The sequence below is a fragment of the Oryctolagus cuniculus genome, chromosome 3 (genome assembly GCF_964237555.1).
Source record: "Oryctolagus cuniculus chromosome 3, mOryCun1.1, whole genome shotgun sequence".
NCBI classification, from domain to species: Eukaryota; Metazoa; Chordata; class Mammalia; order Lagomorpha; family Leporidae; genus Oryctolagus; species Oryctolagus cuniculus.
Window position 1 is genome coordinate 66,422,278 of NC_091434.1, and position 23,662 is coordinate 66,445,939.

General features: G+C 51.6%; 1 protein-coding gene across 1 annotated transcript; it reads left to right on the forward strand.

The window, feature by feature from the left end:
• The first annotated feature begins 2,901 nt into the window (after positions 1 to 2,901).
• CHRNA1 (cholinergic receptor nicotinic alpha 1 subunit) lies at positions 2,902 to 21,645 on the forward strand. The gene is made up of 9 exons (XM_070070673.1): positions 2,902 to 3,185; positions 7,958 to 8,103; positions 8,195 to 8,239; positions 9,654 to 9,763; positions 12,016 to 12,211; positions 12,646 to 12,883; positions 17,556 to 17,779; positions 20,722 to 20,961; positions 21,263 to 21,645. Exons 1-9 carry the CDS (start codon positions 3,143 to 3,145, stop codon positions 21,392 to 21,394), a joined length of 1,374 nt encoding a protein of 457 aa, XP_069926774.1. The 5' UTR covers positions 2,902 to 3,142; the 3' UTR covers positions 21,395 to 21,645.
• The last annotated feature ends 2,017 nt before the right edge of the window (positions 21,646 to 23,662 follow it).

Below are 23,662 nucleotides of genomic sequence, written 5' to 3' on the forward strand. Positions count from 1 at the left end.
TTGGGCCATCCTCCACTGTACTCCCTGGCCACAGCAGAGAGCTGGCCTGGAAGAGGGGCAACCGGGACAGAATCCGGCGCCCCGACCGGGACTAGAACCCGGTGTGCTGGCACTGCTAGGTGGAGGATTAGCCTAGAGAGCCGCGGCGCCGGCTTAGGAACAGATTTCTTTAATCCACACCCATGTCCACTGTTCTCTGTGGTCCCTGTCCACAGAGATGGTCTTCCATCCCTGGGATGGCCTTCCCTCATCATTACCCTCCACGGCCACATCTGAGGGGTGCAATGGGGACTGTGGAGAATTTGTAGGCTTCTATCTGCTAGTACATGTTTGGGCAAAGACCGATTTAAGCCTTCAACAACCATAGCTTTTTGTTGGTGTGGGTTCATGAACCCTGCAAGTGCATGTAATTGTGTGAAATATCTGCTTCTGGTCACTTCCACACACCAGGAGGCACACATAGGTTCCCTGCGAGTCATGTTTCTCTAGCTGATCTATTTCTTTGCCTCCTAATCCCTATTCCTCTCTCCTTCAATTTAATGGCCACCATCTTGAAGCCATCTGAAAGACAGACATAGGCTGGGAGTGAAGAAAGAACCCCTGCACTGATGTTTGCTGAGGAAGCCTCATGGGCTTTCCTTTCTCAAACCCCTTTGCTATGTTATCACTTGCTCATCGGGGTTCAAAGCGGAAGGCTGCACATTTCAGAGCTCATTCTATTCTTCTTTTAAAGAAAAGATTTATTTTATTTGTTTGAAAGGCAGAGTTACAAAGAGGCAGAGAGAGGTGTCTTCCATGTGCTGGTTCACTCCCCAGATGGCTGCGATGGCCAGAGCTGGGCAAATCCGAAGCCAGGAGCCAGGAGCTTCTTCCAGGTCTCCCACGTGGGTGAAGGGGCGCAAGGACTTGGGCCATCTTCCACTGCTTTCCTAAGCCACAGCAGAGAGCTGGATCGGAAGTGGAGCAGCCGGGAACTCGAACCAGTGCCCCTATGGGATGCTGGCACTGCAGGTGGCGGCTTTACCCACTGTGCCACAGCGCTAGCCCCTTGCCCAAGAATTTCAATGGCTTCACACAGTAAGTGCTTTGTCCTCTCTTGCAGTGGTGCTGAATTGGAGGCCAGGTCATAGGGTGTCCTCCTCCATGCGGTCATTCAAGAGTCCATAGTGTCCAAGGCAAAGTCATGTTCACTATGTGGTTTCCAAGGCTGCTCTGGGCCCTGTCCCTTCCAGCCAGGCAGCCGGCAAGGACAAGTGATCACTGGCTGGATCCGAGTCTGTAGGTCTGAGAAACTGTCTCTTCATGTCTCATTGACCAGAACTCATTACATGGCTCCACTTAGAAAAATGGGCTGGGGCTTGTATTTCCTATCGGGCCAGTCACGGGGCTAAGCTATGGAAGAGAGAGGCCCAGATCTAAGCAGTTAACCAATGATCTCCTGCAATTTGAACAGAAAAACATAGACATGTACCATGACCTTGTGGCTCTTTCTCTTCTGCCCTCCCAGTTCCTTCTCTAATTTTTGAATGGGACCCATTGGAATGAGGGATTTGGCAGGATGCCGTCCTCAGATTTGAAATGAGAGACCTGCCTCACTAGATCCAATCTGGGAAGGAGACACAGGAGGGTCAAGCTGGGGTCTTTAGCTGCTGCCTGCTGTGAATCCATTTCAAATCTTGTAAGAAAATCAGTTTTGGGGCCGGCACTGTGGCATAGCGGGTAAAGCCACCATCTACAGTGCCGGAATCCCATATGGGCGCCAGTTTGACTACTGGCTGCTCCACTTCTGATCTGGCTCTTGGCTATGGCCTGGGAAAGCAGTGGAAGATGGCCCAAGTCCCCGGGCCCCTGCATCCATATGGGAGACCCAGAATAAGTTCCTGGCTCCTGGCTTCAGATTGGCGCAGCTCCAGCCGATGAGGCCATCTGGGAGTGAGAGTGAACTAGCAGATAGAAGACCTCTCTCTGTTTCTCTCTTTCTCTCTCCCTCTGCCTCTCTGTAACTCTGCTTCAAATAAATAAATAAATCTTTGGAAAAAAAAAAGAAGAAGAAATTCAATTTGGGTAAAAATCCTTCTTCACTGAGTAATGACTAAATGCTGGTTGTTAGGACGTTTTTGAAGAAAGGAATTTAAAAAGCTGAGCCATTCTGCTCCTCACTCCCGAGAGTGAAAGTGGGCAGAGGAATGAATGGAAGGGAACAGGAATCGGGAACACCTGCTGGCGCAGTGGGATCCTCTACCCAGTTAGTATTTTTCACTTGAATAACAGAGGTGGTGGGCACTGGGCTCCAGCTCACAGCACGCGGGGGCCAGGCACTGCCTGATACAGAGCTCAGGGTTGAACAGCCACCCCACCCGAGCAGTAGGACCACTTGTATGGGAGACGCCATCTTTGTTGGAAGCCAAGCCCAGTCAAATACAAAACCCCCAGCAGTGGATTCAGCACCAACCACACACTTCCCAAACACATGCAGTCCCGAGAGCTGCAGGCACTCTCAACCAAACCCTGAATCTGAGGAAATAGACTTTCATGTTCGTGAAAGTGGGCTTTGTGATTTAGGATGATCAGCATCTAAACATAAATAGTTATCAATTCAGAACAAATGACCCTAATCAAATCAACCCACTCAGGAGAGGGAGAGGACTGCTCAGCATTCAGGTAAACGCTCTCCTACCCTGAGTGTTTTCTGAAGACTTAATGCATGGTGCAGTTAGACAAGGGTACTTCCAAAGTTAATCGTTGAAATCCACACATAGCCAGGATCGTGAAAAAAAAAAAAAAGCTCACAGAAATACATATGAAAAAACTGCATGGGGTTCAGAATCTTTTTGCACAAAAATAAACTTATCTTTTAATTCCATTTCCATGAACTTTTGAAGTAGCCCCACAACATAACCACACTCAGCTTGCCAAGGGCACGGCTGTCGCGTAGAATGAGGCACACGTGTGGCAGTGTGCACCGCCGAGCGACTTCCTGGGCTGCAGCGCTGAGGCAGCCCAGCTGTCGTGCCCACAGACAGGTGCTGTAAGACAATAGCTCACTTCCCCAAGCCTCTAGCGGCCAAGTGTCTGGCCAGCGAGAGCCAGTGAACAGCACTGGTCACCGTGCCGCTGCAGTCCAGGCCCGCGCCCGCCACCCATGGAGCCCCGGCCTCTCCTCCTGCTGCTCGGCCTCTGCTCAGGTGAGTGCTAGGGTTGGGGGAACAGAGGGGTGAGAGGGGGGAGCCCTATGGAGGCCAAAGTCTTGCCTCTGATGGGAACACAGAATAGCAGCGCCTCACCAGCCACAGGTGCCTCTGCCAGTGTCTTCCTGATGGCTGGACTGGATTTTTGGATACAGATTTTTAGTCTGTGTTCCTCAGTTAAAATAAGAGCGGTCTGGTGAGAAGCTCCAAGGTTGTCATCCTGGCCTGTGCCGCCACTGGGGCGCAGTATCCAACCCGGCTGCCTGGAGGCTCCGTGCCTCCAGTATCCGGGACACTTGTCGTGCACAGGGGCACCTGGAGCTGCCTTCCTAGCTGAGCGGCTGCTGGGCCCTCGAGCAGGGACAGAAAATCGTGGACAAGGCGGTTAGGTTCTTTCACTGCTCCCGGAGCACTCTGACAACCGAGGGTTGAGTGACAGCTGCGTGTGCTGCAGCGGGAACGGAACTCCCCATCGAGAGGAGATAGTTTTGTAATTTTTTTTAAACTTCTGATGTTAAAAACAAAAGTCTAAAGGAATGCATTCCTGCTGGCTTCTTCCTTTTTTTTTTTTTTTAATAAGTGCATGACTATATATAACTTTGGGTTGGAATTGAAACCATGAACCTTGCCAGCCCTTGACCCGCATTCTGCTCTGGAATGTGTCACAGCACAGCAGCTGAAACACTACCCTGAATCCCAAACTTCCGGTGAGGAAAACAGGACATGCTTGCTGGCTGCTTCTTAGAAGAGTTTACTGACAAAGAGGGGGGCCACAGCCTGTGGTCTCTCTCTTCCCTGAGATTCCTGACAAACACAGGCCTGGGCAAGAGGTAAAGGACTTTATTATTCATGTGTTTTCCAATAGCAGACTGGAGATCACCTAAACTCAGATAAATTATTATATCAGGGGGGATTTGGACTCGATGCAACAAAGCAAACCAACCCCCTCCCCCCACTACCACCACCACCAGTATTTCAGAATTCTGAAAGCTGTGCTTCCGTAGAAACATGAGTGATAGGGCTCACGGGACCCTGCCCCGGGTGCACGCTGTCGTGTGCATTGAGATGGAATCTAGAATTTGCTGGTTCTGATTCCTGTGAGTGACTCACAGAAATGTAAAGTTACATCAGGCAGTCCCACCTTCTTCATTTTTTTATTATAAGAAAACCGTGGCTAAAAAATCGTGAGCTGACCTGCCCAAGGTCGCCTCAGTCATGAATGCTGGAGACTCGGACTGCTGCACGCACGGTCACACAGCACAGCCTGAAGCGGCCACAGCATCCAGCTGAGAAGAGAATCACCCAAGGTCTCTGGGAACAATTCAAAGTCCCTTTTGTCCAATCCACCAGGGGGCTTATCCCTACACACACATACAGACAGAACCAGCACAGCACAAAAATAGGCTTTGAAATTGTGGCTGAGTTCCTCAAGGCTCCTAAAACCATGTGTGCACACAGCCAGTGCTCAACAAAAATGCCACGTTCCCATGGGCTCCAGTACAATGCTGCTAAAAAGGGAGACGTTGGTATCGCTTTGTCTGCTGAGTTATTTACCCTGCCTTCTTACCTGAGTTCATTTACTGCGACCCAGGGAATCTGGGCAGAAACTACTCCAACTCTCCACTTCCTATTGGAGTTGGGAAGGAACCGTAGAATTCTGACTTCACATTCTGTAGGTTTCCTGTAGCCCTACCCTGCCTAGGGGAGGGAAGAACAAAGAGAAGAATGCCAATGAGGCAAATCTAAGAAGCAGAGACTTCCTTGAGTATCCCTTAGAAATCCCTTCCAGAAGGAGCAAGGCCTCTGATATTGGCTAGGACGGGAGAGGAGGGGTGGACGTTGCTGGAATGTTGGCCATGCCCGCTTCGCTTCTCCTCGGTGCACTCTAGGGCTGGCCTGCAGACTTCTGCTATATAGTGCTGACCATTGGTTCTATCCATTGCTTTCTAGTATGTTCTTCCTGTCAAACTGGAATAAACAGTCATTTAAAAATAAACGGCCCAGCGCAGTGCCAAAGCAGTAGCCGAGGCACTCTGGCCACTCCAGGGCCCAGCCCCCAGGCCCCAGCCTCCACTGTGGAGCAGACAGGCCCAGGATGCACACAGCAATGGAGGACAGAGGGGCTGCCCTGTGCTGGGGGCTCACCAAGACAACTGTGAAAACCGTCTTTGAACAACCCGCTCCCCTGAGGGGTGGTCGGGTGCAGGCGGCAGCTTCGGTTTCAGGCCCTGCGAGAGCTCAGTATAGCCGGCACCTTGGCTGCCCTTGGAGCCTTCTGGGTTCAGAAAACTTGGGAAACTAGAAAGGAGGAGGGAGGCTGGGTAAGGAGCTCCCGACATGGGAGCCCATGAAGATAACAAGGAAGATATTTAAGCTACATTGAAATCTTCCAACCCCTGAATGGCAATGACACATTTACCTTCTGGGAGCAGGCACCTTGCCTCCGTAGATAACCCCACTTCTAAGGAGCAGGGGAGCCATGAACACCCCGCTAGCTCCAAACCTCGGTCTTCCCATTTCTAAAGAAGAGATGAAAACTTAGCCCCAGGGATCATTGTAGGGACTCACTAAGACGAGATCATTAAAATGCGCACACTTTTGGAGAGACACCAATGCATCACTTTGTTGCATAATGTCGATGATCCAAAGTCCTGGATGAGAAACGGTGGTTGAGAGCTTGGAGTCTGGCTTAGGAAGCCTGGGAGAGTCACTTCAGCTCTTTGTGCACCCGCTTGCTCCTCTGTAAGGTGGCCACCATCACAGTGCCCGCCTCACCCAGTGTGAGACGGGACGAGTTAGCAAGCCACAAGAGCGCCAGTACAGAACAAACCCAGAAGTTAGCGAATTCCTTTTATTGCTTAATAAAAAACACATAAACTAACTGATTTTCCTCAGTAACTATTTCCTTGACAAGCACTTCCAAACTTAGTACCCACAGAGAAAGACAGCAAAGCAAAATGACAACTCAGCAGCAGCCAGTTAACACCACTGGGCACAAAGGAAACCACCCATCCCGCTCCCTCGGTCTTCTCCGCCCAGGGAGAAGCTGGGCTGGCCCCAGCGGTGACCTGCGGTAAGGGGAGATCTTGTTACCGGGATCGGGACAAACGGATGGGCTCGTGTGTCCGCTTCCTTTCCCAAACCGGAACAGGCAGCCGCCGGCCCACAGGCTTGCGGCACACAGATCCTTCACAAGCCTCTGGCCGGGCTGTGGAACACATCCCCCTCCCCCTCCCGGAAACAGCGGTGCACGCAGCGCTCCTCCCATGAAGCATCAGTGCAGGAAACCGTGCAGAACGAGAGCATTGCAGCCGCGCTGTGTCCATCCAGCCACATGGCCTGGGACGAGTGCGGAGAATTTCTGCTGCTTGCCTCCCCTGAGGCTGGTCAGGGTCACAGAGCACACTGGACAGAACAGGCGGCCTTTGGTGATTCTGCTCTCTCTGCAATGGAAAATGAAGTAGAGTCCCTGGAGGCCGGCGCCGCGGCTCACTAAGCTAATCCTCCGCCTGTGACACCGGCACCCCGGTCCCGGTTGGGGCACCTGGTTCTAGTTCCGGTTGCTTCTCTTCCAGTCCAGCTCTCTGTTGTGGCTCGGGAGGGCAGTGGAGGATGGCCCAAGTGCTTGGGTCCTGCACCTGCATGAAAGACCCAAATAAGAGCCCCAAACCCAGCCAAGCACAGGGTTTTCACTCAGTTTTAAAAACTTAGCTGGGACATGTACCCACAAGTGGTCATTTTTTAAAAAAAATATATAGTAAAATATACATTACGTAAGGCTTTGAAGCATACAATGGAGAGGCAGTAAGCATGGTCTCAGTGTTAAATGGTCACCATCACTGTCTAGTTCCAGAAGTTTCTCATCACCCTAAAAGGAAACCTCACACCCCTGCCACAGTCATTCCCATTCTCCCCTCCCCTCAGCCCCTGGAAACCCCCAATCTGTGTTCTGTCTCCATGGATGATCTGTCCTGCCTGGTTCAAATGAATGAAATCCTACAACAAGTGCCCCCTTTGTGTCTGGCTTCTCTCACTTAGCGTAACACTTTCATGGTTCCTACATTTCATGTATCAGAGTACTTCATTCCCTTTTCAAGGCTGAGTAGTATTCCATCGTTCAGCTGTGGCAGATGTGTGCATCCCTTTATCTGCTGATGGGTGTTTGAGCGCCTTCCACTTCTCTGCCACTGCGAATGGTGCTGCTCTTCTCTAGGGTGTGTACCCAGGGGTGGACTGGCAGGTCCCGCAGTGACTGTGTTCAACTTGTCGGGGAGCTGCCACTTTGCATTCCCTCCAGCCACGCGTGAGGCTGCAATTTGTCCCGCTCACCAGCATGGGTTCTTTGGCATTCTCTTAACAATGGCCATCCTGCTGGGGCAAACCAGCACCAGTTTGTGAGTATTTGTGGCATCCTGGGATCTGAAGCCAGCTGGTCCAAGATTTCATTACACCATGACCAGACCTGAGACAGGAATCTCTGTGGTCTCTCTGGTTGTGTGTGTGTGTGTGTGTGTGTGTGTTCCTGGTAAACCTGGCTCGGCCAGGGGCTGTGTTAGGCAATGCCCCCCATCCAGGTGCAAGTGTGGAGATAATCTACCCTGCCTGCTGCCCCCCGGTGGAAACCACAGCAGCCAGGGTGCTGGGGAAGGGACGAAGGCAGCCCCCTTCCGCCCTGGCAGCAGCTCACTAACCGCCTCTCGATTTCTCATGCTGGTGCACACAGAGAGTGGGGTCAGAGTCTCACGGGCATGTGTCATTCACTCTCTCAGCTGGCCTCGTCCTGGGCTCCGAACACGAGACCCGCCTGGTGGCAAAGCTATTTGAAGACTACAGCAACGTGGTGCGGCCCGTGGCAGACCACCGCCAGGTCGTGGAGGTCACCGTGGGCCTGCAGCTCATCCAGCTCATCAATGTGGTGAGACGCACCGGGGCTCCCCGTGGCACCCTCCTCCCTCTCCCCGGGCACCTCCCGAGCCCCTAAACAGGGGGCCCCGCTCTCCTTTCAGGACGAAGTGAATCAGATCGTGACAACCAATGTTCGTCTCAAACAGGTAAGTCAGCCCCATCATTGCCCTGTTCATCCTCGCCTTGAAACTCCACCTGGGCCCAGAGGAAGTCAATTCAGGTAACAGAGACATCTTCCAAAATGCTGAAAGCAGGCATTTTGCGCCAGAAGGAATGTGGGGCCTGTGTGCGTGTGTGTGTGTGTGTGTGCTAGTCGGCTAAGGCTGCCGTATCAAGGGACTGCAAACTGGGTAGATTAAACACAGCAATTTCTCTTTCCATAGTCCAGGAGCTGGAAGCCCAAAGTCAGGGCATGGGCAGGCTGCTTCCTCCCGAGGGCTGGGAGGGAGGCATCTGTCCCAGGCTCCGCTGTTGGCTTGCAGAGTGCCATTTTTCTGCTCACGTGGCTTTCTTCTTGTGTGTGTGAGCTCTCTCTCTGCCTTGTGCTTTCTCTCTCTCTCTCTCTCTGTACCTTTCATACATGTCTTACATATATTTGTGTCTGAATTTCCCCTTCTAATGAAGACACCAGTCATCTTGGATTAGGACCTAGCATAACGGCCTTATTTGAACTTCATCTTCTCTGCAAAACTCCGGTCTCCAAATCAGGTCGCGCTCTGACTGCAGCGTAGGGATTCTCAGGGGGCGCGACCAATTGCATTCACACTTGCCGACCTGGACCTACATAAGTATTAGTTTTGTAATACAGGAAAGTCCATAAGACTATTTTTCTTTTTCTTTTTTTAAAGATTTATTTTATTTATTTGAAAGACACAGTTAGAGAGAGAGGTAGAGACAGAGAGAGAGGTCTTCCATCTGCTGGTTCACTACCCAGATGGCTGCAACGGCCAGAGCTGCACCGATCCGAAGCCAGGAGCCAGAAGCTTCTTCTGGGTCCCCCATGTGGGTGCAGGGGCCCAAGGACTTGGGCCATCCTGTACTGCTTTCCCAGGCCATAGCAGAGAGCTGGATCAAAAGAGGAGCAGCCAGGTCTCCAACCAGCACCCATATGGGATGCTGGTGCTTCAGGCCAGGGCATTAACCTGCTGCACCACAGCGCCGGCCCCCATAGGCTATTTTTTCAATGGTGGGTCCTTCTCCTTTCCTGGCATGGACAATGTAGCTTGGCAGACCGTCACCTCCCAGCCACATGACTTGGGGTAACTGTGTTTCCGCACATGTAAAATGGGTACAGGAATCATGCTTACAAGCTCATTGTGACCAAATGAGTTACCATCGGGAAAGCCCTTACCACAGTGTCTGCATGCAGTCGGTGCCCATGTTTGCTGTTATTATTTGTCTAAAGTCAAAGCTGAATTCTGAATCACACTTTCCCTACAAGGCACAATTGCTGTCAATATCTGAACGTCCAGGCCCAGCAGGGTGCTGGATAACCCCAGCTTTTTGTCTTTTGGCTTTTGGCTTTTGGCTGTGTAATGGGCTAACTGTCATCACTTCTAGCAATGGGTGGATTACAACCTCAAATGGAATCCAGAGGACTACGGCGGCGTGAAAAAAATCCACGTTCCCTCCGAAAAGATCTGGCGCCCGGACCTGGTTCTCTACAACAAGTAAGCGAAAGGGGACAGGGACAGGCCAGGGAGCGGGGCTCCAGGACAGACGGTGCCGGACGCCCTCGCGGGAGGGCTGCACACAGGGGCTGCGTCTCGGTCCTGCTAACACGAAGTGACCCTCCCAAAGGCAGAGGCACGCTCACGGGCTGAAGAAGCCCTAGGGCGCCTCATGTTACAAACAGAAACAATTCCTGGAGCCAGACTGAATCAGGGCTGTGGGTGGGGTCAGTTCATCCCCGGAGAGCTCCTGGAGGGTGCGTGGCAACCATCTGCAGCACCCCAGCTTCTGGGTCCCTGGGGGTCAGAGACGTCCTCTCCACCAAAAGGGCCGAGCCTTGCAGGACTGTCCCTCGTGTCACCTCCCGATCGCCCGGACGTCTGTGTCGCCATGACAGACTGCATGTTGTGAAATCATGACGCGATTAAAGACTCTGGTTTAACAACACGTTCATTATCATACACCCTTCATTTGTCAGGGAACATTCATGCCAACCTTCCTCCTTCCCAGGCAGGAGCGCGGCCGCGGCCGGGGATTTATGGTCTGACACTGTACAACACGCATGCGTGCCGGCCGGCGTGCCCTCACAGACTGCGCAGGCGGGCAGGCAGCGCTGGGGAAGGAAGCCAAGAGCCTGGTGGGAGAGCCCTCCCTTGCTCTGACTTTCTACCATCTTTGGTCCAATTGCATTTGGACTTGGAGCTTGAGTCAGATGATCCATTCACCTTTTGGGAAAATGCGCTGTGAGATCAGAGGATCTGGTGCTGAGTTTCCCTTTCAGCAGGAATCTGAGGGAAGTGGTTAGCGTCCTGTGGTCCTTTAGGGCAGGTGCCCTGAGGGTCAGCCTGATGGAGCTCTCTGTTAGACCCGCTTACAGGGAGAGACTCGGATGACCCCAGGGCCTCTGCTCTCTTGGGCTCTTTGGGCTCTTTCTGGGGGGCTCGTGTCAAAAGGTTTCTGAATCAAGACCCGCCCCCCCCCCTTCAATCCCAAGGGCATACCAGTGGGAGGAAAACCTCGTGATTGATGACAGGACAGATCAATACGCATTCCGTCCCCGCAGGCCCCTGCACTGCCCCCTGCCCGCCCCTGACCCAGGCTGCTTAGGGAAGAGCAAACTGCCCCTGAATAAGCCCCCAGGAACAGGTGCTTGTGATTTTCTTAGCACAGGCCATGGTTTTCTTTTTAATGCACAATTATTGCCAACCTTGAGGAATCAGGAAATATCACATGGAAATCTAGAAAAATCCAATAATCAAAAATCTGAAAATGTTTTATTACCAAAAAAAAAAAAAATCCAGATGTCTAGTTTCTGAGGAAGAATTGTAGTATCTGACAGCACACTGGGCCTTCCCTGTTGCTGTGCATGCCCTGGGCAGCTCCTCATGGGGCTTCTTCCTGAGAGGAGAGAGGGGCTCTGTTCACCTTTCACCTGCACTCCCTCCCCACCTGCTGGCCTGGAGGCATCTGAGTCTGCAACCCCATTCCACTGAGTTCTAAACAGTTTGCAAGACAGAGAGACAGGGAGATTTTCCACCTACTGGTTCACTCCTCAAATGCCTGCAAGTGTTGGGGCTGGGCCAGGCCAAAGCCAGGAGCCGGGAGCCAGGAGCCCTATTCTAATCTCCCACAGGGTTGGCAGAGGCCCAACTACTTGAGCCATCACCTGCTGCCTCCCAGGGTGTGCGTAAGCAGGAGGCTGGAACCAGGAACAGAACCAGGACTTGAACCCAGTCACTCCAACTGGGGGCACTGGGGTCCCAAGCGATGTCTTCACCACTTTGCCAAACGCCCACCCTCTTCCCTAGCCTGCTTGAGCCATCAGAAGTGTTTTTTTTTTTTTTAATTTCCTGATTTTCCCCAGTTAACTCTCAAAGTAATTGAAGGAGAGGGACAGGAGTAGGACATGTGGACAGATGGAGATTAATATTTCAAATACCACAGCAGACTAGGGGGGAAAAATAGCAGGACACGTCAGACCCAAGTTATGCGTTATTTCTTTAAAACTGTAGTCGCCTGTGTTCTTCCCCTGATATTGTGACCCAGGGCTCACCCTTAGCTGAGGCTCAGGAACTTATATTTTTAACAAGCACCCCAATGATTCTTAGTATCAGACAAGTGTTGCCATAGACACAAAAGACTGCCTAAAGCTTCTATAAATAGCACTGGAATACCTAACAGCTGTATCCTGTGACTGTCCCCAAGGCTCATCTGTCGCTTGGACACATTTCCCTCTCTTGCCCCACTGTAGTGCTGATGGTGACTTCGCCATTGTCAAGTTCACCAAAGTGCTCCTGGACTATACAGGCCACATCACCTGGACACCTCCAGCCATCTTTAAGAGCTACTGTGAGATCATTGTCACGCACTTTCCCTTTGATGAACAGAACTGCAGCATGAAGCTGGGCACCTGGACCTATGACGGCTCGGTGGTGGCCATCAACCCGGTAGGTGGTGGCCTCCCACGATGAGGCTTGGTGAAGATCAGTGTGACCAGTTTGCAACACTGCCCCGGATGATCCCAGGCCCCCAATACCACTCAGAACTTAGTCACTATCTAGCATGATGCTTCTTAGCTGGTTGGGAAGGTCCCTGAGGCATTGCGCGTGAGGGCTAACTGCACTTCCTCTGCCAGACTCATTCCTGAGAATTCTGATTTAACCCATCCTGGGTGGGGCCAGGGCACCTGAATGTCTGCAAACTCTCAGATTTGTTAAATGTGTAGAATCCCAATATTTAAGTTATCAGAAAGGAATCTGTGACCCGGATGCAGCTGTGGCCCACAGAGCTGGGGTCTGTTCCCTTGTCACTGCTGACTGCACAAGCCCGCACCTCCTCAGGGTGGCCTCATTCAGGTTCCCTAATCTGTTTCCTTTCTCAGGAAAGTGACCAGCCGGACCTGAGCAACTTCATGGAGAGCGGGGAGTGGGTGATCAAGGAGTCACGGGGCTGGAAGCACTGGGTGTTCTACTCCTGCTGCCCCAACACCCCCTACCTGGACATCACCTACCACTTTGTCATGCAGCGCCTGCCCCTCTACTTCATTGTCAACGTCATCATCCCCTGCCTGCTCTTCTCCTTCTTAACCAGCCTGGTGTTCTACCTGCCCACCGACTCAGGTGGGTGCAGTTGCCATGGTGGCTGCTTGGCACAAGGTCAGAAATAATCATGAGCTGACAAATGCAGGGAGACCCCAACCATCATCAGTGTGTGTGGTGGTGGTGGGGGGCACATTACAGAGTGGCCATGCGCAGTGGTGAAAGTCACTGTGGGTGGGGCTCCAGGACAGGCAGAGTTGAACGTGACCCTGGCGATGCACATCCACAGCTCAGTCCAGCTAAAGCAGATTAACCACCAACGCTCCCTGCTGACTACAACCACGTGCCCAGAAACGTGCTGAGTAAGCACGTGAGCACAGGTGCTCCACAGGCCACGCCCACCCTGAAGTTGCTTTCCATATGCGGGAACTTCGAAAGGCTCATGGACAAATGGAATTGAGAGATTATTTTTGGTACAAAGAACAATTGGACCCCATGCATAGGTCTTTATAACGTATCTTTCATGAACTCTGTAGACCCCTTGTTTGCATGCATTTCAAAATTGCTCTGTCCCCAAATCAACTTGTCCTTTAATTCCGTTTTCCATGGAGGTTTTAAAGTCCCCTATTCTGATCAGCCCAGGGGTTCCTCTGTGCCTCCACTTACCACTTGAAAAGAACACCTGGAGGGCTGTCTGCCAGGCAGTCACTTCATCACACACAGAACCGCCCTGCCCAAAGCGGCAATCCTCCCTAGCATTTCAGCCTACACCGCTTACCTGCTGCTGAGTTCTCACACCTGTGACGTGATTCCATTAGACCCCAACAGTCTACTGCAAAGGGACGAGGGACGCTCAGCCACCTGCCTGCAAGCCACCACTCACAAACAACTTGCATCAGACACACAGGGGGAAAGAGAGCACACAGCCCTCAGACCTGCGACAGGTCCCACTCGATCTACTAGGATTTGTTCTTACCTCAAAAGTTTAATTCCCAAAAAGCAAGGAAAAAAGGTTGTTTACTCATTCAGCAAACAATTGCTGAGCAGCTATTATGCAGCAGTATAGAGTAGGGCATAATGCTGTGTCTTCATTGAGTCTTAGCAGCTGGCATCCCATATGGATGCAAGTTCGAGTCCCAGCTGCTCCACTTCCAATCCAGTTCCCTGCTAATGTGCCTGGAAAAGCAGCAAAGGGTGGCCCAAGTGCTTGGGCCCCTGAACCCAGGCGAGAGACCTGGATGAAACTCCTGGCTCCTGGCTTCAGGCTGGCACAGCCTTGGCCATTGTATTCATTTGGGGAGTGAACCAGAGGATGGAAGATATATTCTCTTTCTCCCTCCCTCCCTCCCTCCACCCCACTCTGTGTGTGTGTGTGTGTGTGTGTGTGTGTATCTAACTCTGCCTTTCAAATAATTTTTTTTTTGACAGGCAGAGTGGACAGTGAGAGAGAGAGACAGAGAGAAAGGTCTTCCTTTGCTGTTGGTTCACCCTCCAATGGCCGCCGCGGCCGGCGCGCTGAGGCCGGCGCACTGCGCTGATCCAATGGCAGGAGCCAGGTACTTATCCTGGTCTCCCATGGGGTGCAGGGCCCAAGGACTTGGGCCATCCTCCACTGTACTCCCTGGCCACAGCAGAGAGCTGGCCTGGAAGAGGGGCAACCGGGACAGAATCCAGCGCCCTGACCGGGACTAGAACCCGGTGTGCCGGCGCTGCAAGGCGGAGGATTAGCCTAGTGAGCTGCGGTGCTGGCCCTCAAATAAATTTTAAAAATAAAAAAAATGTGCCTTTCCCCATAGATTGTGTGCTCTGATTATGTAGCCATTTTTAAACATTGATCACACAAATAGTTTTTCAACCTTTTAATCAGGGAAGTTGTTTTTTTTGACAGGCAAAGTGGACAGTGAGAGAGAGAGAGACAGAGAGAAAGGTCTTCCCTTGCTGTTGGTTCACCCTCCAATGGCCGCCACGGCTGGCGTGCTGCAGCCGGTGCACCGCGCTGATCCGATGGCAGGAGCCAGGTACTTATCCTGGTCTCCCATGGGGTGCAGGGCCCAAGCACTTGGGCCATCCTCCACTGCACTCCCGGGCCATAGCAGAGAGCTGGCCTGGAAGAGGGGCAACTGGGACAGAATCCGGCGCCCCGACCGGGACTAGAACCCGGTGTGCCGGTGCCGCAAGGCGGAGGATTAGCCTATTGAGCAGCGGCGCCAGCCAGAAGTTTTTTTTTTTTTTTTTTTAAGAACTATTTATTAATTTGAAGGGCAGAATGAGAGAGAGAGAGAGATCTTCCATCTGTTGGTCCACTCCCCAAATGGCCTCAACAGCCAGGTCTGATCCAGGCTGGAGCCAGGAGCCAGGGGCTTTCATCCGGGTCTCCCACATGGGTGGCAAGGGCTCAACTATGTGGGCCCTCCTCCCCTGACTTCCCAGGATGCATTAGCAGGGCGCTGGAGAGAAAGCAGGTTTCCCAGGACTCAGACTCGTGTTCCGATATGGCTGCCAATGTCACAACCCGTGCCTTAACCTGCTGTACCACAATGCCAGCCCCCAGAGAAACTTCTTAAAATGAATAGCAGAAATATTGCTGGTCAATTTGGAAACTAACCAGCATCTACAAATATTAAATGGCTTTTATTTGAAAAGCCAGGAGGACAATGATTAGATTGTGCTTGATAAATGTTAGCTCTGATGAACCAGGAACTGTTCTTTGTTTGATAAATGTTTTGTATTTGTAATTCTGTCCCCTTTGAAGGCTTTCCTACCCACCAGGTATGGTGGACAATATCTTGCTTGCAACTACTCCGAGTCCTATGTATACTACTGTCCCACAGGGATTGGTTCCAGCATCCCCCGGGGACGCCAAAACCCTTGAATGCTCTGGTCCCTTATGTAAATGGCAGTTGTACGTCATCAACAAATTTCCTCTGATCTAGTTTAAATCATATCTGGGTTACTTAGAAAGCCTAACACAATGTAAATAGCTGGTATATTGGATTGTTAAGGAAATGGCAAGAAAAAAGTCTATAGATGCACAATACAGATAAACTCTTGATCCAAGGTTGAATTTGAGGTCGGGGTTGGGGGCAGACATGAGGGCCAGCTGGACTTGTATTCTGGCATCTGGAAGCGCTCGGTGTGGAAAAAGCGCCTTGCTAGGAGGCAGAGCCACACGAGGAGTTGCCAGGAACTCTGCCAGCAGGACCAGCTCCTTCCAAAGGCTCCCTGCGCCAGCCAAGGTGGCAGTGGCTCCCCACACACCCGGCACCTGCCGCCACACTTGCCGGGGACGCCTGGGACTCCAGGGCCTGAGGAAAAGAGATAGGGCTGGGGGAATCCCAGCTCTCTCAAAATGAAAGAAAGAGAAAGAAAGAAAGAAAGAAAGAAAGAAAGAAAGAAAGAAAGAAAGAAAGAAAGAGAGAGAGAGAGAGAGAGAGAGAGAGAGAGAGAAAGGAAGGAAGGAAGGAAGGAAGGAAGGAAGGAAGGAAGGAAGGAAGGAAAGAAGGAAGGAAAGAAGGAAAGAAAGAAAGAGAAAGAAAGAGAGAGAGAAAGAAAGAAAGGAAGAGAGAGAGAAAGAAAGGAAGAGAGAGAGAAAGAAAGGAGGGAGGGGGGAGGGAGGGAAGTAAAATAAAAAGGCAGCCAGAAGTGTGAAGGTGAGCTTCCTCTCAGGTGAAGGTGAGGACGCGAGGGGTGTGAGTCGTTGGCCTAAGAAGCTCCCTCAGGATGCCAGCTCCTGGGACTTGCAAATTTCGTGCTTTCTTTCATTTCGGGCTGCAGCTTCCTCCCGCAATGACAGAAACCGACGTGGGTGACCAGTAGGCTGGCCCATACTTTCATCTGATGAGGTTGAATACGTTCTTCTGCAGAGAGAACTACCAGCCAGGGTCTAGCCCACCCACCTAGAGCCCTTTCAGTTCCTTGGGTTCCACCATGAAAGAGTGACCTGGCTACTCCCTGCTTGGCAGCCTCTATGGAATCACTGCCACCCGCCATGATCAAGTACCAAGGGCACATAGGAAATTCTGCAAACCCTCCCCAGAACAACGCTTCCTCGACGTGCCTGTCACATTCCTCTCCCCGTGGGTCTTGGTGTCCATCAGTTTGCTTGGGCTGCCATAACTGCAAACCACAAATTGGGTGGTTGAACAACAGAAATGCATGTTCTCACAGTGTTGGGGCTGGGGTAGTTTCTCTGGGGCCTCTCTCCTTGGCTTGCTGACAGCTGCCTTCTCCCCCATCCTCAAGTGGTCTTCCACTGGTGCATCTCCTAATCCATGCTAACCTCCTCTTATAGGGACACTAGTCACAGGACTAGACCTCTCCCCATAGGGCCACATTGCATTTTATTTTATTAAGAGATTCATTTTATTTAGTAGAAAGGTAGAGTTAGAACTAGAGCGAGAGAGCTTCAGTCTCCTGGTTTACTCCTCAAAGGGCCACAATGGCTGGGGCTGAGCCAGGCCAAAGCCAGGATCCTGGAACTCCATCCTGGTCTCCCATGTGGGTGGTGCACATCTTCTGCACGTAATCAGGGACTGGATGAGAACTGGAGTAGCCAGGACTCCAACTGGCGCCCATACGGGATGCTGGCATTGCAGGTGGCGGCTTAGCCCTCCATGCCACAACATCAGCCCATGTGACTACATTCTCACTAGATCAGAGGACCTGGGACAAACATACAAGTTGGGGGAGGGCCGGACGGCACAGTTGTGCCCGAGCAGGTGGGCCACTGTGCTTCCTCCCTCTGTCTCTCCAGGGGAGAAGATGACCTTGAGCATCTCTGTCCTCCTGTCCTTGACTGTGTTCCTTCTGGTCATCGTGGAGCTCATCCCTTCCACCTCCAGCGCCGTGCCCTTGATCGGGAAGTACATGTTGTTCACCATGGTCTTCGTGATCGCGTCCATCATCATCACCGTCATCGTCATCAACACGCACCACCGCTCACCCAGCACCCACGTCATGCCCGAGTGGGTGCGGAAGGTGAGTGGCCAAGACCCCCGCAGACCTCACGGGCCAGGCTCCCCCGGCCGACACTGCGCGGTTAGGCCCGGGAAGTCCTTTCTGCGCTGCAGGGGAGTTTTGGAAGGCGCTCTCTTTGACCTCTTTCTAGGGATAAATAACTCACGTAGCTTTCCCAGAGGGAGATGAAAAACAGAAGAGCCCACTCCAAATTCAGGCTCCAAGAATCTCTTTCAGGGAGATGAATAGCTCACTGTCTTCTCATCCAAATGCTGTGAAGTTCTTGAGATTTCTGTCTGTGTGTCTTCCAGTGTTTGAACAGACTGCCTTATTTTTGTTGGGCGGGGGTGGGTCTTGATGAGACAGGGCCAAAAATCAAATTTTCATGAGGAACTTGGTCTCTGGTACAGAATGCAGAAGAGGCCGGAGCTGTGGCTCAATAGGCTAATCCTCTGCCTGCGGCGCCAGCACTCTGGGTTCTAGTCCCAGTCAGGGAACCGGATTCTGTCCGGGTTGCCCCTCTTCCAGGCCAGCTCTCTGCTGTGGCCCGGGAGTGCAGTGGAGGATGGCCCAGGTCCTTGTGCCCTGCACCCCATGGGAGACCAGGAGAAGCACCTGGCTCCTGCCATCGGATCAGCGCGGTGCGCTGGCCACAGCACGCCAGCCGCGGCAGCCATTGGAGGGTGAACCAACGGTAAAGGAAGACCTTTCTCTCTGTCTCTCTCTCTCTCACTGTCCACTCTGCCTGTCAAAAAAAAAAAAAAAAAAAAAAAAAGAATGCAGAAGACTCACCAGGCATGGACGGAGACACTTCTCCCAGTGGTTTCTCTCTGCAGATTCGCAGTCACTGTTTTCAGAAACACTGTTAGCTGACGCCTGGCTACCTAAGCTGCATTTTCCTTAGGAACAAGAAACAGAAGAAATCAGTCTAGCTGTTTTTCTTTTTCAATCATCTGCTTATTTAAAAGGCAGAGAAAGACAAAAAGATGGAGAGATCTTCCATTCACTGGTTCACTCACCCAAATGCTCACAACAGCCAGGGCTGGGCCAGGCCAAATCCAGGAGCCTGGAACTCCACCTGGGTCTCCTAGGTGGAGAGAGGGATCCAGGCACTAGAGCCATCACCTGATGCCTGTCAGGGTGTATATGGGCAGGAAGCTGGAATCAGAACAGAGCCAGGACTTGAATGCAGGCACTCCGATGTGGGCTGCAGGTATCCCACGTGGCGTCTTAACCGCTGCACCAAATGCCTGCCCCGCCTAGATTTTTGTGGGACCAGGCGCCTGTGTATCTGTGTATCTTTAACCCTGTGGAGACAATCCTGGGACGCTGCTTACCAGGAGCCGGAAAGGTTTAGTGCCTTTGACGTTCTGCACACAGGCTCCCTCCAGTGGCTGGCTGCTCACATTACAGAATCATCACTGTGTTAGAGGATATACAAAGGTACTTCAAAAATTCATGGCAAGTAGAATTAAAAGATAAGTTTCAGTGCAAAAAAATTCTTGCAGCGCTATGGCATAGTGGGTAAAGCCACCACCTATAGTGCCGGTATCCCACATGGGTGCTGGTTCGAGTCCTGGCTGCACCACTTCCTATCCAGGTCTCTGCTGTGGCCTGGGAAAGCAGTAGAAGATGGCCCAAGTCTTTGGGCCCCTGCACCCACATGGGAGATCCAGAAGAAGCCCCTGGCTCCTGGCTTCAGATCGACACAGCTTTGGCCATTGCGGCCAACTGAAGAGTGAACCAGCGTATGAAAGACCTCTCTCTCTCTCTCTCTGTCTGCCACTGTCTTTCTGTAACTCTGCCTTTTGAGTAAAGATAAATAAATCTTTTAAAAAAAAATCATTGAAATCCATGCATATGAAGAATCTTCAAAAAGTACAAGATTCTAAGTAAAAAATATGCAAGGATTTCAATATTTTTTGCACCAAAATGAACATCTTAATTCCATTATCCATAAGCTTTTGTTAAAAAAAGATTTATTTATTTATTTGAAAAGTAAAGTTACAGGGCCGGTGCCGCGGCTCACTAGGCTAATCCTCCGCCTAGCGGCGCCGGCACACCGGGTTCTAGTCCCGGTCGGGGCGCCAGATTCTGTCCTGGTTGCCCCTCTTCCAGGCCAGCCCTCTGCTGTGGCCAGGGAGTGCAGTGGAGGATGGCCCAGGTGCTTGGGCCCTGCACCCCATGGGAGACCAGGAAAAGCACCTGGCTGCTGGCTCCTGCCATCGGATCAGCGCGGTGCGCCGGCCGCAGGGCGCCGACCGCGGCGGCCATTGGAGGGTGAACCAACGGCAAAGGAAGACCTTTCTCTCTGTCTCTCTCTCTCACTGTCCACTCTGCCTGTCAAAAAAAAAAAAAAAAAAAAAAGTAAAGTTACAGAGAGGCAGCAGCAGCAGCAGGAGAGGGAGGGAGGGTGGGAGGGAGAGAGAGAGAGAGGGAGAAAGAAAGAAAGAAAGAAAGAAAGAAAGAAAGAAAGAAAGAAAGAAAGAAAGAAAGAAAGAAAGAAAGAAAGAAAGAAAGATTGATTTTCCATTTGCTGGTTTACTCCCAAAATGGCGACATTGAATGGCTGGAGCTGGGCTTCTCTGAAACCAAGAGCCAGGCTCTTCTTCCAGTCTCCCACATGGGTGTAGGGCCCAAGGACTTGGACCATCTTCTGCTGTTTCCAAGGCACATTAGCAGGGAGCTGGATTGGAAGTGGAGCAGCTGGGACTTGAACCAGCATCGATATGGGATGCCAGCACTGCAGGCGGCGGCTTTACCTGCTATGCCACAGCACCAGCGTCTTCCATGAACTTCTTGAACCCTCATATACAAAGCTATCTTTATATATGTGTTCCTTGTATTAAGGCTGAGACAACTGAGGCCAAGAGGTGCTGATTTGTTCAAGTTCACATTGCTCAGAGACAAAGTTTGAAGGTCACCTGTTGACATGCACACTTATACATCTCTCTTGTTGTTAGGTTTTCATTGACACTGTTCCAAACATCATGTTTTTCTCCACAATGAAAAGACCATCCAGAGAGAAGCAAGAAAAGAAGATTTTCACAGAAGACATTGATATCTCTGACATTTCTGGGAAGCCAGGGCCTCCACCGCTGGGCTTCCACTCTCCCCTGATCAAACACCCTGAGGTGAAGAGTGCCATCGAGGGCATCAAGTACATCGCAGAGACCATGAAGTCAGACCAGGAGTCCAGTAACGTAAGCGTCCCGGCTTGGAAGCCCCTCTGTGTTTACATGGTCAAGGTCATGAGCGCAGACAGATGGGTTGACTTGACAGATAGGCTGGCATTCAAGATGCAGCTGCTGAGCAAAAATGTGCCTTGGGGACCCCCTCAGGGCCCCCTCAGCAAGTCGTCATGTTGTGAATAATCTACTCTGACACAAAGATCGTAATGCCTGGTGTGAGATGTGCGGAGCTTTGAGATCCCCCCATTGAAAGGCCCATAGATGGCATAGCATGAAGGATGTGAGACCACCCTAATACTCTCCTCTCCCCCAGGCATCCGAGGAGTGGAAGTATGTCGCCATGGTGATGGACCACATTCTCCTGGGGATCTTCATGCTGGTCTGTCTCATCGGCACCCTCGCCGTGTTTGCAGGTCGGCTTATTGAACTGAACCAGCAAGGATGAGCAGAAGCTGGGTCGAGCCTGGCTCTGCCCGGGACCACCAGAGCAGAGGAAGGTGGAAAAGAGGAAGAGTTGTCTGTTCGGATAACTCTCATTTATCAAACATGCAATTTTCTGTATTTATTATTAGTGATAATGATTTGCTTTGACGTAAGATTATAGCCCTGAAGTGTTTTCACATTGCATCTCCCCTCAATCCTGCTGTGCCTTCCTGGAGAGTGAGCCTGTGGCAGTAAATGCAACTGGATGGCTAACGGAAGTCTGCATTTCCGAATGGCAGTGGGGAGAGTCTCGCTCAGGATAACCGGGGTTCCCTACTGTGTTGTTGTTGCTGTAGTAATTTAAGCAAAGAGCATATCCTGTGCCTAAGAGCCAGTGTTATGCCTCTTAGGAAGGTCTTATCTACCAGCCCCCAAAAGATAAAGCATTTGATTTGGAGAGAGAGGAAGCAGCAGAAGAGGAGAGAGGTAAATTCCAGAATGGCCATCAGGACACAAGCTGCCCCCCAATCCTATGGTTTAAAGTAGATTTCCGGCTGGTGCCATGACTCATTTGGCTAATCATCCGCCTGCAGCACTGGCACCCCCGGTTCTAGTCCCAGTTGGGGCACCGGATTCTGTCCTGGTTGCTCCTCTTCCAGTCCAGCTCTCTGCTGTGGCCCGGGAAGGCAGTGGAGGATGGCCCAAGTGCTTGGGCCCTGCACCCCATGGGAGACCAGGAGAAGCACCTGGCTCCTGGCTTCGGATCGGCGCAGCGTGCCGGCAGTAGAGGCCATTTGGGGGGTGAACCAATGGAAAAAAAGGAAGACCTTTCCCTCTGTCTCTGTCTCTCTCTCTCTCACTGTCTAACTCTGCCTGTCAAAAAAAAAAAAAAAGTAGATTTCCAGAACTGGTAGATGAGGGACGGTGCCCCCGGGCAAACACAGCGATGGGGAGGGTGCCGGGTGTGAGCGCCAGACCCCACGGCAGTTGTCTCGCCTGTTTGCTTCGGCTGCTCGGGACTCAGCTTCCCTGAGTTCCCCTCAGGTCCCTCTGTTGTAGAATGAGAACACCAAATTGCAGGGAGACTAAGCTCTTTGCTCCAACTCGAGTGGAAGAACAGAGATTTGAGCCCAGACTTTCAGTTTATCTGTTCGCTCGTTCCCCTGGCCACACCTGGCTCCCCCTGGACCATTCGGTACCCCTGGCCTGTGTTTTTGTGAACTTCAGTCTTAGCATCAACCGTCTTTCTGTCTCCCCAATCAAACCTCTTTCCCTCCCTGCTCCCCCCAATCCTTCTTCCCATTGTTTTGGGTTCAAATCCTAGCAATGGAAGCAGAACTAGATGCACACATCATCACCGTTTCTAAAATGTTGAAGAAGTCATTAGGAGAGAAAGTCACGTGTTTTCTCCAGGGCATACTTCGGGCCACAGTATAGTGGACCCCAGCAATAGAAACCATGTGGCCCTGGGGCCAGTAGTGGCCTCAGATCACCAAAACACACCTGGCCCGTGGCAGCCCCTGGGCAAGCGGGGAGTTGCACAGCCAGGGGCCGAGGTGGTTTCCAGCTCCTTCTCCCTGGGGCTCCCTGTAGCACACCTACGGTGGGGCTACCGTGTCCCTTCATTTAAGCGGGAGCCATTCTGCGGCTGCTCAGACAAGTACACACTGAGTCACCATGGGACCCCAAAGGGATTGAAAGCAGGGACCTGAGCAGAGTTTTGTGCCCCAGTGTGCCCAGTAGGAGTTTTCACAACAGCCAGAAGAAGGAAACAACTCAAATGCCCATGGGTGGATGGATAGTAAGCAAGGTGTAGTAGACACCAGCAGTCTTCAGAGAGCTTGTGCAAAATGCACCACATGGGGGTGACACGGTGGCCTTGGGCCCCTGCACCCGCGTGGGAGACCCGGAAGAAGCTCCTGGATTTGGATCGGCGCAGCTCTGGCCATTGCAGCCATCTGGGGAGTGAACCAGCAGATGAAAGACCTCTCTCTCTGTCTCTGCGCCTCTCTGTAACTCTTTCAAATAAATAAAATAGATATTTAAAAGAAAAAAAAAGAAGATGCACCATATGAAAAAGGGATGAATGGACTTCCAAATTTTTAAACCAGAATAAACATACATTTTATTTTTAAATTTTGGATTAACATGAGGTACATGCATAAACTTATTTTTTAATTGCATTTTTCCATGAGCCTTTTAAGACTCCCTTGTATGGGAAATGGAATATTATTCAGCCTTAAAAAGGAACGAAATTCTGATCCTTACGAAAGCATGAATTATCCTCAGG